Source organism: Lycium ferocissimum, chromosome 1 (genome assembly GCF_029784015.1).
Source record: "Lycium ferocissimum isolate CSIRO_LF1 chromosome 1, AGI_CSIRO_Lferr_CH_V1, whole genome shotgun sequence".
In the NCBI taxonomy this organism is placed as follows: Eukaryota; Viridiplantae; Streptophyta; class Magnoliopsida; order Solanales; family Solanaceae; genus Lycium; species Lycium ferocissimum.
In genome coordinates, this window is record NC_081342.1 from 27,487,801 (window position 1) to 27,502,713 (window position 14,913).

Below are 14,913 nucleotides of genomic sequence, written 5' to 3' on the forward strand. Positions count from 1 at the left end.
GTTGACACGCTTCCTGAGGTGTCTATGCTGGAGTCGGGCAATTTTTGTGAAAATATGGGCTTTAAAGTGAAAGTGGTTGATCCAAAGTTGACTTTTGGGCAACGAACCTTTTTCAGAATTTCGTCAATTCTGAGAGGTCTGGATAGTCATTTAGAACTTGTGTGTGCGTTTGGTCCGGTTTCCAATGCATTCGGATGCATTTCGGGACATTGGATGGGAATTGGGAATTAAGGGATCGGTGTTTCACTCGGTCAACGAGACCTCCATTGGAAATTTCGAGGCCACAGGAACATTCGTAGCGTGTTTTTATGTAGGACTAAGTATCTGGTATGTGAGCAGATGACCTCGGGAATTAGTCGCAATATCGGATCGAAACGAAAAAGCTTTGCCATGTTGTAGTGGCTGGTGCCCACTTTGGCGGCACCAACACCGCAGCAGTGGCACCGCTAACGGGGGTAGCCTGCACCGCTGAAGCGTTCCTAGCCATTTTGGCTTGACCACTAAAGCGGTCAGGTGGCCGCTGGGGCAGTCACAGTACCTCTATAGCGGTTGACGGGTAGTTAAATCCATTAAATGAGTCTTACACCCTCATTGTTTCATATCTCGATATTGGAGCTTAGGGATACTGTTCTTGGAGTCAAATTGAAGAAATTCTTAGAGGTAAAACCTTGTCTAATCCTTTACTCCTCTTTAATCGCTATCATCTTAGAATTTCCCCTTCCCTTTCCAATCCCTTAAAAATGGAATTTGAAGGAGGGTTTTGGGAGACTTTTCCCTAGGATTATAATTGATAAATTGATGATGTTGATGTTAAAATGTAATGAATCTAAGCTTAGTAATCTCATATATTCTACTTTTAATGTTGAATTTCGGATTTGGAGAATTAGGGTTCATACCCAATTTGGGGGGTTTTACTTAGAATCAGATTTGGGACAATTCTTGAGTTAAATCAACAATTAATGGTTAGGTTATGATTACCTAGGATTCAATTTGGTATTTTACTCGCGAATTTTTCGTTTTGCCCTTGTGGGCCCATTTCCCCAATTTCTAGGGTTAAAATGGACCTAGTTGATATCCTAGCAATCTTAGTATCATTCTTCATGATTTCTAATATAGAATTAGTTTATGCTTAGAATACTTTGGTTCTGAGCTTCAGAGGAAGGGCAAGGCAAAAGAGTGACTTGTTGGTGTTGCAGTTCGGCAGTCCATGTAGGTTATGGTTTACCTTTGGTGAGACTTCATATAGCGAATCACATATTTAAATTATAATATCGGAGACAGCATATGAACCTTCGGGTGTGAAGTTGGGATAGATATTGCCTTAGGTTGGGCCCTGATATGTGTTGGGACTAGCCACCCCCTTATATGTGTTTGATTGTTCAATTGTGTTGGCTTGGTGCTATGTGTAGTTGGTAGATATCGAGTTCTACTTGTTGTCCTGTTTCGGATAAGATTGACACACCTGTTGTTGGTATTTGTACTTGGATATATTGTTGGCGTACCCACTATCGGTACTTGAGATTATTGATATATTATTGGCATACCCACTGTTGGTACTTGATTTGATATATGTTGGCATACCCACTGTTGGTATTATGATGTAATGCATTGTTGGCGTATCCAGTTGAGGTACTTGTGATCTTGAGCTTGATTGTTGATGACTGACATATACATTGAACGCATTTCTCATATTTATCATGCATGGTCGATATCCGGTGATAATTCGATATCGTTGATTGAGTGAAACTAATATTTGATAAACTCTTTTACTTGAGTGTTTGTGAAAAGGCTGATGTCCGAAGATCCATTCTGGAATCGTTGTTTATATGAAATTGATACTTGATAAACTCTTTTACTTGAGTGATTGTGAGGAGGCCGATGTCCAAGGTTCAATTTCGGAATCGTTGATTTATGAAAATGATATTTGACAGGCTTTTTTGAGTGATTGTGAGGAGGCCGATGTCCGATGGTTATATTCGGGCATCGATGTTGCATGGCCGATTATGATGTTATCCCGGAATCGTTATTAGTGCATGGACTGCTGTAGTGGTTAAATGGGTGTCCCTCATAACCCTCAGAGGCCGCCGTTGTGGCATGCCTGGGATCAGAGGCCTGATCCTTCCCCTATTTCCATTTTTCTCCCTACCTTGAGTTTAACTAAAAATAGAAACACAACAAAGGTGTACCAACAACAGTCACATAAAATAAGCCCTATAAGGGCAAGAACCACTCAAGTCACTAGTACGAAACCAACTACCATTAAAACAAAGAAGCTAAATAGTTCGGCATCCAAAACAAATTATCCAAACACTAGCCATAAACCAGGCCAACCAAAAATAAAAAATAGAATCATCCGAAAGGAAAACATTCAAGCCAACAAGGCGAACCAAACAAAAGATTGTCCAGAAATAAAGACCCTACAAGGGCAACCAAGCATAATAAAAAAGGAAGAGAGGGGAATCTCTAGGCTGTCGGCATGCTAGTCGCACCATCATCATTAAAGTCGCCACCACCAACATCATCTAACCCGCCCTGATCGCCATCCTCTCGAGGACCACTCTCGAAGGAGTATTGCTCAGAGTCATCATCATCCTCCTCTGGCAGCGGCATATTGGGGTACATGTTACCCCACATCCCCTTAGTAACCCTTCAAGACCTGATGCTAAGCTTGTAGTGCGCCATGCTCTTCATCCTTTCCTTATCAAAATCAGTGTGAAGCTTACCATAGTTTTTAGCCCGAGTGGTGTAGGCAATCCGAAGGCCAGTGAGTGACTCACTCATCTGTATCTGGGTATCAAAATACCCCTTCATCTCCTGCTGGGTGGGGTAGCTAGCAGCAGCACCTGATGAACTGGAACCGCTAGAAGGCATGGACATCGCCTGGAGCATGGACGCTATCTCATCAGAGCGCGTATCTATGCGCTCAAAGAGACCCTGTACATGAGGAGCCCTAGTCTCAGCATCATCCCCTTCACCAGCGTCAGCCCCAGCTCCGCTTCTCCCTTCACCTGCATCATCCACCTTCCTCTTCTTTCGACTGACAATTGCGGTTCTGTAACCCTTTGCCTTCAATGGATGGAAGGGGGCATCAAGCTGGACCCAATCATCATCATCCTCCTCTGCAACCTTAGCTTTCTGGCACAAAAATGTAATTAAAGAAGGGAACATCAAGCTTCCCCTACCCTTGTCCGCAAACCTCTTCCACTCCGCAATGACTTGCGCCCCCACATTTACAGGTATGTCGGCAATGACGTAAGCAATAACAAGGGCACGGGCATAGGACACGTCATGTGTGTTTGAGAAAGGGTAGACCTGACAGCTAATAATGTGCCGCCATCTATTGGCCTCAGCAGTAAAACGGTCACTATATATCGCTCCCCTACCACAAGCCCAATGAATCTTCGCTATATCACCCACCTGTACTAACTGGGTGGCCAACCACATAAAATCCTTCTCCCTCGCCTTCTCCTCATAGGGCTCTACTAGATGATTATCTAGTCGGTAAATCTGGTTGATAACCCTTGACCCCACTTTCACTGGAGTTCCCCTCAATATAATCACCGGGCTAGGGGCATCCCAGTCAACCGAAGGTAGCATAGCATAGAATTCCCTTATCCAAGACACATTGCAATCACCCGGGTTTTGGACCAAGCGAGTCCACTTGGTCGATACCAATCTGTTCCAGAAATTCAGAGCCCGTCTTTCCACATTCGTCATATCAAATCTGTGCTCCAATAATAAGGGAATGGACCTTTGGTTCAAGTGCAGCCATTTACTCTGGCGAGTGGGGAGTTTGTCGTAAATGGGCACTTTCTCGTTTTGGGGTACCGCTCCTTGGATCTGAGGTACTTGTTCTTCATTTTCAGCCATAGTGCCTGCAAGGAATTTAGAAGAATGTAAATTCTTGTGTCATATCAGTTGCATGTCATTCTAGCAAAAATCAACGCGAAAAATTGAGTAAAAGGATGTATGGCGGCGAAATGCACAGCTGCAGAAGCTGCAACAACCGCTACAGCGGTCTACAGACCGTCATGGCGGTATCGGAATGGCGAAAGGCAGATCGCTATAGTGGTTACAATAAATTTCTGAGTACCGTCACAGCGGCACCACTGTAGCGGTCAGTGAACTGCTGTAGCGGTATCACCTTATCCGACAGCGAACCCAGAATTCCAGATTTTAAACCCCACTTTTTAGATCAAAAACTTGTTTTGAAGTACAGATCGAGCAGAAAATCAATGTGCGTGAAGCTTAAACCCCATTGGGGGTGCTATTCTAACAACAAACTAGCCCAAACTTCGAGAAAAACTCCAAAATCTTTTACAAGAATTTTTCTTTACTATGTTCAGGTTTTGCAGCTCAAATCTGTGTTATAATCACGCTGAGTTCGAAAAGATGGCTATCCTAACGATTAACTAGTTAGATTACTTCAAAAATTTATCAAAATTGTGTGTTTACCCAAATTTCAAAACCCCAACTTATGATACCAAAAATCCCAACCCCTAAGTTGTAGTTCTGAGTGCAGTGTTGTTGATTAACTATGGAGCAAGGGGGAGACGAAATTTAAATTAATCTTGTAGCGAAGTAGTGAATAGAGATGGATTATTTGCCTTAGCTCTACTTCTTCTCCTTTTTCTTCTGTGGGTAAGAGAAAGTGGCTATTTGGGGAGGCTGGTTAGTATTAAGTAGAGAGAGTAGGGAGTTAGTAGAGTTTTAATGGGATTAGGAGTGAAGTGGAGGTAGGAGTTTTGAGGAATGTGGAGAGGTTTTTCGAATGGGTTGGAGTGGATAGTGAAGAAAAAAGGGACTAGTATCCCTTAATATGCTGCCAGTGGTACCGCTGCAGCGGTGTCGCCATAGCGGTAAGGGAGCCGTCATGGCAGTGTCCTGGAAATTTTGGGTGACCGTCGCAACAGCCAGAGATGGCGCTGTGGCGGTACCATCCCTCAGCCAAGCAGCCGCTATAGCAGTTTCCAACTTCATCCATAGGATTCTTGATACGTCGAGGTATATTAGGGCCGTACATCTTATGGTGAACTTCTCGCAACCACTCCTTACCTTGAGTCCTTCTTGCCTTAATACCTCATAAAGCTTTTGTGAGCCAAATGACTCCAAAATTTATGAGAATTTTAGTGCGAGTTATGAGAAATCGATGACGATCACCAGTATAGTGGAGGGCCGGGACGGGGCCGGGGGGGGGGGGGGTAGTTTCGTGATTCAAGAATGCCATTGTAACCAGGTGATCTTATTGAAAATACATCCAAAGGATTAAGTCACAAAAGGTTCCCGACTACATCATTCGGCCTATTCCTTCCTGTTGGATTCGGGGTACGAGGGTGAGATGGTAAGAGTAAGTCCTGGCTACTAATTGTGTCACCAGTCAGCACAGGTTCATTCCCATACCGTTCGGGCACGAACGGTTGTTCAATTAGTATCTAATGTAACGACCCGTTTCGTCATTACTATAAATTTCGAAGGAAGACCACAACTCTGGCTCCTTAAATAATATTCTTGTCTAGTGTGTTCCGAAGATAATTTAAGTCAACCAAAATCATTGTGTGTATCGCGTAAGGGATAGAAGCATGGGCCACTAGGCTCAGCTTAACGGCAACAGTGATGGTGTTGTTGCTACAGCGGTGATGCTGTAGTGGTCTATTTACCGCCATAGTGGTAAGCGCACCTGACCAGATACTCGCCATGGCGGCCTCTTAGCTGCCCTAACAGCATCGTTGGGGCGGTATCGCACAGTAAATTTCCCTATATAAAAAATCATTTCGGGAATTATCCCATTTTTTCACAACCCTAAATCCCAGCAGCCTAGTTCGGTGGGAAAGCCTAAAAATGAGATTCTTAGTCTTGATAAGACTTCCTAACACCCTCCAACTCTCCTCCCACCTAGTAAATTATTCCTAAACATATTCACCTAGAAAATCATCAAGTGGGTGTTTCAAGTAATCTAGGGTTAGAGGAATGATGGGTTAGCAACATTTCCACATAATTCCCTTTAAGCCATCTCCCATGTTCTTCACTTAAAATGAGTTAAACAACCTAGATCCCTACACTCCTTTTGTTTTAAAATAAATTCTTGCATGGATCTTGGAAATGGGTTTTGCCCAATATAAGCTTGAAAATGGGTAAATCACTTAGCATTGGTATAGAGGAAAGCTAGAAGTGGGTTAAGTCCCCCAAACCTCCCTATTAATCCAAATCTCTTATGAAGGATTCAAATGGGAAACGTTAGTCTTGGAAAACATGGTTGTCTCCAAACTATGCTGTGCGGATTGCGATGTGGTGATCGATTGAAAGAATCAGTAGATGTTCGTGGCACCCATTCGGCCATGAGGTAGGTTATGGCTTCCTTTTCGATAGACTTTGGTTAGTTTCATATATTCGTGTATTAGAAGAAACGGAGAATGCGTGTATAGGAACTGGAGATTTGGATGAAACCTTAGGTTGGTACTATTGTGTGATTTACTTGTTCGGGCTTGTGGCCTGTAGATTCCTTAGGTTGTTCGGTTTGGTTCTTAAATGTTAATAACTTATTCCATAATTATTATCTTTACAAAAAAGCTCTCTAGCAAAACCCTACTTTTCATGCAAACCTTAGCCTAACACTACCTAGCCGCCGGCAACATGGCCACTGTTCAGCCACCTATGGTGGTTGGCCAGTCATCCTCCAACCCTACTACAACCAATGCTCAACCCATAACAAAAACGCAACCTCCCAAGACAAAATACACATATTTCTTCTAACCTCCTATGTTAAACCTCATGCAAAACGCTAATACTAAGGAACATAATGGACCACTGCAGCCTACTACTAGCATTTCAATGAGGAATGTGGTGATTAAGAATGGAATTCCAGTGGTAAGATGGACGCAAAATTAAGTAAAAAAATGGAGAAACTACAAAGACTTCAATATGCTATGATAGGAAAATTTTCATATGGATGGCCAGACATGGATGAACTACGTAAGATTATTCCTGATCAGTATGGCATCAAAGGAAATTGTGAGATTGGTTTATTTAGACATAGACATGTATTGAATCGGTTATCTCTCATGAAGGATCTTGTTAATCTATGTTCTAAAACCTTATACTATTTAAACTCCAAAGATGGATATTTATACTTGATAAGGCCTCTTATTCATAATACAAAGTTTAAAATAGATGAGGAAACTTCTAAAGTAATATCATGGATATCATTGCCTGGTCTAATGCCCTCTTTCTTCATGAAGGAGGCTGTTTTTTCAATTGCATCAGCTGTTGGTACTCCTTTGCATGTTGATACTAGACCTATTTGTGCTAGGATAAAGGTGACGATTGACTTGTTAGATGAACTTCCTAATTTTGTTAACATGGAGATAGAGGATGAAGTGTCTCATGAGATCAGAATTGAAAAAGTGAAAATCAGGTATGACAATCTCCCAAAATATTGTCGTGAGTGTAAACTACAAGACCACAATAAAGATGGATGTTGGAACTTGCATCCTGAATTATATCAGGAGGAGGATGGTATGCAGTTGTCAACATGGAGAAAGGGAAAGAGATGGATGTTCATAAGGAGAAACAAGCTAATCTAGTGGAAAAAGGAAAGGAAGTAAGTGAGAAACCTGATTCTCATGGGATGCAGCAATCAAACAGATGGAATTATCAGAAATTTAGAAAAGGAAGAGCAAGAATCCTAGCCAGTGGAAGGATTCTAGGTGATCCAGGAAATTGGAATGTAGTCAAGGATGGAAGAGGGCTTACTAACCAGAATCAGGTCAAGGAAAGTGTCAATAGTCACAACAAGTTTGATGTTCTACAAGATGAGCAATAGTAGACTGATAATGTTGGATCACCTTCAGAAGTTGTACAAGTCCTAGACAAATCAAAAGATACTGATACAGGTATGGCAGAACAAGCAAATGTAGAAGAAGTGAATGATCAAGTTCATAGAGATAAGGAGTGCAGTCCCATGACAATTGATAATGCAATGCTGAATGAGAAGACTAGTGTTGTTAAACCAAATATTGTCATGCCAGGTGAGAAGACTGAGGTATCCAGGAACAACACAGACAAATTGAATAATGTGCCTACAGATGCAATTGGAGAGACTATAATAGAGTTGGTGAATAAATCCTTTGTTAGGGAAAAGACAGTCGAGGAAGAGGAACCAAATCATGCTACAATACAGGTTGAAATAGAAGACAAAATCCTAGCAGAAGAAGATAGTGAGAAAAGACTATGTGCTGAGAAGCCTGGTGAGCTGGTGGAAGAAATGCAAGTCAATGAATTAAAGGATAATAAACAGGTTCACACAAATGATATAGAGGAAGTGAATGATAGTAACTCACAAGCTATTGTTCAGGTTCCTTTACCTGTGGCAGCTGTTAAGATCAAATCTCCTATGAAGGACCTGCATGATGTTGTCTCTCATAATATCATAGAGTCTGAGGTTATTCATGAAACAGGTGAAAAGGCTGCAAGCACCTGTGATGTTGAGGAATCTGAGGCTGTGGCTGCAGTCTTAAATAATGTAGGAGTGGCAGCAGGAATATCTCCAAAATCTCATTCTAAGGCATCAAAGAAGAAACATGGTAACTCTGAAGGGCAACCACTTAGAGTTATTCCATACAGAGCAGCAAAAGGTAATCATAAGTTACGATGAAAACATTATTCTGGAATATTAGATCAGTAAAGACTCAAAAAGCCTTCCATAGAGTGCAGATGTTGCATAGGCATCATAAATTTAGCCTTATAGCACTGATGGAACCTTTTCAACATACTAGACATATTCAACAATATAAGAGGAAGTTAGGAATGGAGCATGCTTATTATAATGCCTCTGGAAAGATCTGGTTTTTTATTAATACAGATATAGATGTGGATATTGTGTGGGATGATTCTCAACAAATTTCCTGTAAGCTTACTTTCCAACAGATGAACAAGATCATGTTTGTCACCATGGTCTATGCAAAGTGTGATGCAATGGAAAGATTAGCTTTGTGGAATAGTCTTTATGTTCTAGCTAATGAGATGGTAGCTCCTTAGCTGATAGGGGGTGATTTTAATGTGATCTTGAATGAGGAAGAGAAGATTGGTGGACTGCCAGTATTGCCATCTGAATATGAAGACTTTGCATTTTGTATTAACTCATGTGAACTAAGTGAAGCAGGTTTTAAAGGAAGCCCTTTCACTTGGGGGAATGGAAGATATGATGGGCAGTGTATCTTCAAAAGGCTTAATAGAATGCGATATAATAATTTGATGCAGCAATGGTATGGTCTCATTGAAGTGGACCATCTTGTTAGGATTGGTTCTGACCATGCTCCTTTGTTGTTATCCTGTAATGAACAACAACAGCAATTTATTAGGCCTTTCAAATTTCTGAAGTTCTGGGTAGATCATGAATCTTTCCAATCAGTTGTAACTCAAAACTGGCATGTAGAAGAGGAAAGAGAGGTATTCTTATCTTTTAAAAAGAAAGTGAAGAAAATTAAAGCTGTTTTATCAGCATGGAGCAGGCAGGTGTTTGGGGGATATATTCAAGCAGTTGACTGACTATTAGAGAGGACATTGTGAGAATTAAAGAACAGTTGTTTGAATAGTCTCCTACTAAAGTTAATAGAATGGCGTTACAAAGAGGTCAAGCTAAACTTAAGAGATACTTGCACTATGAAGAGTAGTTTTGGAGACAAAAGTCTGGCTATGATTGCTTTGCTGACGGGGATAGAAACACCAGATTTTTTCACAATATTATCAATGGTAGGAGGAAAAGAACTCTGATTAGGAGGATTCAAAATGATGATAGTAACTGGATAGAAAGTGCTAATGAGATAGCTGATGAGGCTATCTCCTTTTATCAAAAGCAATTCAGTCAAGATTCAATGCAGAGCTTTCAATCTGAAATGGCTATATTGGATTAGATTCCTACTATGCTTTCACATGAGGAAAATACAGACATTGTTGTTATCCTAACTATGGAAGAGATCAAGCAGGTTGTGTTTGAATTATCAGGGGATAGTGCTAGTGGTCCAGATGGACTCACATGTATTTTTTATCAATGCTGCTGGGAAACTGTTGGTGTTGGTGTATTTAATCTAGTGAAGGTGTTCTTTGAGGGTCAAACTTTGCCTAAGTCTATTACTCATACAAGCCTGGTTTTATTGCCTAAGAAGAATGAAGTGGTAAGCTTTTCTGACATGAGGCCTATTAGCCTTAGTAACTTTATTAACAAAGTTATCTCTAGGGTGGTGCATAACAAATTGGAGAAGGCCCTACCTAGATTGATATCTGCCAATCAATCAGGTTTTGTAAAGGGAAAAAATATCATTGAGAATGTTTTGCTAACCCAAGAGATTGTTTCTGATATAAGGTTAAGAGGCAAGCTAGCTAATGTAGTCATCAAATTGGACATGGCTGAGGCCTATGATAGAGTCTCTTAGGTATTTATGATGAAGGTTCTACGGAGAATGGGATTTTCTGAGCAGTGTATTGATATAATATGGAGGATACTAGCTAACAACTGGTATTCAGTACTAGTAAACGGACAGGCTCATGGTTTTTTTCATTCATCAAGAGGAGTTTAGCAGGGGGTCCTTTATCACCTGCCTTATTCATACTATATGTTGAAGTACTAACAAGGGCTTTTAATGCATTATTTGATGATCAAGCTTTCAAAGGGTATAGAATGCCAAAATGGAGTGCCAATCTTAATCACTTAGCTTATGCAGATGACACCATAGATTTTGCTTCAGCTGATGCAAAATCATTGGAGCTAATTATGGATACTTTGAAGGCTTATGAATACAGCTCTGGTCAGTTGATTAATAAGAGAAAAAGTTCTTTCTACATGCATTCTAAGGTCTCCAATGTATTAGTGCAGCAAGTTGAGCAGCTCGCTAGTTTTAAAAGAGGAAACTTTCCTTTTACTTACTTAGGCTGCCCAATAACTCATGCAAGGAAAAGGAAAGTTGATTATACAGACCTTATTAAGAGGATTAGAGACAAATTACAAACCTGGAAAAGTAAGCTTCTTTCACCAGGAGGCAAGGCAGTATTAATCAAGAGTGTGTGTCAGAGTGTTCCTATCGATATTATATCAGCTATAAGGCCTCCAAAGTGTGTGATCAAGGAGATTCAATAGATTTTTGCTATGTTTTTCTGGTCTAGTAAAGAGGATGTGAAGGCTAGACATTGGGCTTCCTGATTAAAGATGTGTTTTCTAGTTGAAGAAGGTGGATTGGTATTCAGGTCCCTTTTTGATGTATCCAAGGCTTTGAATGCTAAACTATGGTGGAGATTTAGGACTTCCAACTCTCTTTGGGCAAACTTCCTTTGGAATAAATACTGCAAAAAGCAGTATCCACAATATGTTACATGGAAAGGAGGATCTCAAGTATGGAAAATGGTGTTAGAAGCTAGAGATAGCATTGAACAAGAGATCTGGTGGGAAACACAAGTGGTACTGTTAACATTTGGTATGATAACTGACTAAATTAGAAGCATTACACTATGTTGTTCCTAATGACTGCATTCCTGATGAAAGTATAGAGGATGTGAGTCACTTTATTACTGAAAATGGCTGGAATAAGGAATTACTGCATCATTATTTGTCTGAGGAGATTGCTAATCATGTTGTAAAGGAATTGAAAGTCCATATTGAAGAAGGTCAATGGGACAAGCCCTGGTGGATGATGACAAGTACTGGAAAATTCACAGTTTCTAGTGCATGGGAATTATTAAGACAAAGAGCAAACTACTCACAGGTTTATAAGCAGATGTGGATAAAAGGGGTGCCTTTCAAGATCAACTTCCTGCTATGGAGGATGTGGAAGTTTAAGATACCAGTTCACGAGGTGTTGCAAAGTATTGGTATTCCTGTGGTTTCTAGGTGCTACTGTTGTAGTGCACATCAATAAGAAATAATTGATCATTTGTTTCTTAATGGAGAATTAGCAAGCAAATTGTGGAAATTCTTCTCTAATGCTACAAGGATATCCATGGTATGTCATAATGTCGAGCATGCTAGTCAAATCTGGTGGGAGGCTGATTGTCACTATAAGCTGAAGGTGGTGTTTAGAGTTGTTCCTGCCATGATCTTGTGGCAGATATGGAAGTGGAGAAATACTACAATGCATGGGGGACTTTGTCATTATATAGAGTATTGCATGAGATCCAGGAAAACATTCATAGGTTCTGTAGAGTTAAATTCCCTGCATGGCAGGACATACCACACAAATGGCCTGATATAGTCAAATATGTGGAAAGTTTCCAACCTGGCATTACCTGTGTTGTTGTAAGATGGGACTTTCCACCTACAGGATGGTTCAAATTGAACACTGATGGTGCAGCAAAAGGTAATCCTGGTCCCAGTTCAGCTGCCTTTTGTGTGAGAAATGACTGTGGTGATCTTATATATGCTGAAGGAAAGAAACTTACTAATGATGGATCATGTTTGATTGCAAAAGCAGTGGCTCTAAGGGATGGTGTTGCAAATTGTGAAAGTCACAACCTGTGGCCATTAATAATTGAAAATGACTCCTTATCCATGAAGAACTTTATATCTAGTGAATAGGAAGTGCCTTGGAGCATTATTCTAATAGTTAAGGAGATCAATAGAAGAAGGAGGAATCAGACCTCACTGATTCAGCACATATTCAGAGAAGGGAATGCAGTGGCAGATTTTTTGACTAACTTAGCTGTTAATTTTGCAGGTACAGTTCAGTTTCATAATTTTCAGGAATTACCTAGTGTGGCAAGGAAGTTAATCAACATGGATAAAGCTCAAGTTCCTAACTTGAGAATCAGATACACAAGGGACAGAAGGACTTGATACAATAATTGCAACAACCTACTAGCAGTGCAGCACATCAACAACAGCTTGATCAACTATGCAAGTTGTGCGGCAGATCATCAACTGTTTGAGCAACTTGCTTCCAAGTTTAGGGTGGCATGGCATTGATATCGCAGCTGATCATACAACAACTTAAGCATATTTGCAGTCTTCAAGAGTTGCAGATTTTTTCCAGAATGCCTAAGCTCCATATCATCTCTTGTACATTAGTTGACAGATTTCATATAGGGTGGTATTAGTGTGTTTCATGCTCATTCCCTATGTTAAGGATGCTAACTAATATATGAGTGTGTTCTTGTTTGGCATTCCCTCTTACAGTGCAACTTGACAACCTTAGAAGCCTGATGAACTACATACCTGGATTCTAGAAGAAAATTCACAGACTGAAATCCATACACCTTGTGAGAGCTTTGAGGTGTGAATATGTCACATCCCGTATTCTCGTGCGTTAGGTTACATCATAGGTTAGTCACGTAAGCTCAAAGGACAGGATTATGTTTGAAGTTATAAGTGTTTATGTTATGTTCAACAAGTGATAAGTAAGTGCAGCGAAGGTTGGAGGTTAAACGAATCGGAAAAAAAAAAAGTTTCGCCGAGTTTGGGATGTTGAATAACTCATACAGACTGTATGGAGTTTTGGACATATCCAAGTATGCAAATAAAGAGATCGGTGTATAAAAGTTTTAGGTCTCGAAATAATTTCCGCGGATGAACGATGAACTGCTACGGTAGTCGGTGAACGATCTTTGCTACGGTGACTTGAACAACTATATAAAGGGGTTTAACCCCTCATTTTCAACCAAGAAAACAGCCCAAAATATTTCCCAACAATTCTAGAAAGTTCTCCAACCTTCCCTCCATTAAATTTCAATGCGAGTTAAGTAAAAATCTCCGGATTCGGGTTAACCGGCGTATAGTTACGATTTTAATATTGTGTTGCGGTGAATTTGTGGCTTGGAAGTAAGGCAAGTATTGGAGATATCACGGTATTAGCAGAAGTAAGGTATGAATCTTTCTCTTTTGGTATCATTTAAGGCTTATTTACGGAGATAAATTTATGGAATAATTATGTAGCGAATTCGTTTGTGGAGGAGTTGGAGAAAATATTATGTGGAGTATTTGATGGAATATTTTGGTGGTAATGAGGTTGTTGTGGTTTCTGTTGTTGTTATTGGTTATTGATTGTTGGTATTGAGAATTCGGGCTAGGTATATAAATAGGGGAGATGCTGTCCGAATTTCGGCAGACCTTAAAAGGAATTTATTTGGAGACTTAACATAAGAGTGTGACAATGAGCCTAATGATAATACGAATGGTTGCCTATGTAGATTATGCGATGACGAACGATCCTAAATAAATCGCGCGACAGGAAGCAAGTTGGAAAGTCGGAGAGTAATCTCCAAAGGTATGTTAAGGCTAGTCCCTTGCTTCTAAAGGCATGATTCCTTTCTTATGAATCCAATAGGTGTTTTCCAAATGTCCCATGATCCCTCTCGTGAATCCATAAATGTTTTCCAAGAATATTCTTATTCTCAAAAACTAGAAATTCATGATTCATAGAGTTCATGATTCAAAGGCATGACTTTTTTCTTGATAACCCATGAATATTTTCCAAAATGTTCCTATTTTCCGAGTCAAAGATTTATGATTCTATAAGCTTTTATGACAACAACAACGGACATATTTTTACAATATGAATGACGATGTTAAAGATGAGAATGTTTCTATGATGATTATGATGATGATGATGATTTTAATTCTAGAAATTCCAAAGCTTACGATTTTAATGCTATTATGAGATTATTGAGCTTATTTCATGACTTTCTCAATTTTATTCATTGTTGTTGATCTCACCTTATAATAATTGTTCCTTCGAGGTGGGATAAATGATGATGATTGATCCATAATATAATCGGAGGCTACCGACCTTACGTCACTCCGATATAGTTGTGGCTTTTGATTGGGCTCTCATGCATGCTTTATATCTATGTATGTATTTTCTCACACTGAGTCGCGCTATAGTCGGCCGGGTACGGCACCTATTGTGCAACCACCGATCAATTGGTATTACACAC

The 14,913-nt window shown here is 40.1% G+C and overlaps 1 protein-coding gene across 1 annotated transcript; it reads left to right on the top strand.

Annotated features, from left to right (window-relative positions):
- Positions 1–10,672: 10,672 nt before the first annotated feature.
- On the top strand, positions 10,673–11,128 carry LOC132063721 (uncharacterized). Its single transcript, XM_059456416.1, has one exon. The coding sequence runs from the start codon at positions 10,673–10,675 to the stop codon at positions 11,126–11,128; it is 456 nt and encodes a 151-aa protein (XP_059312399.1).
- The last annotated feature ends 3,785 nt before the right edge of the window (positions 11,129–14,913 follow it).

Coding starts and splice junctions, on each gene's coding strand:
- LOC132063721 (XM_059456416.1), top strand. CDS start 10,673: ATGCCAAAATGGAGTGCCAATCTTAATCACTTAGCTTATGCAGATGAC.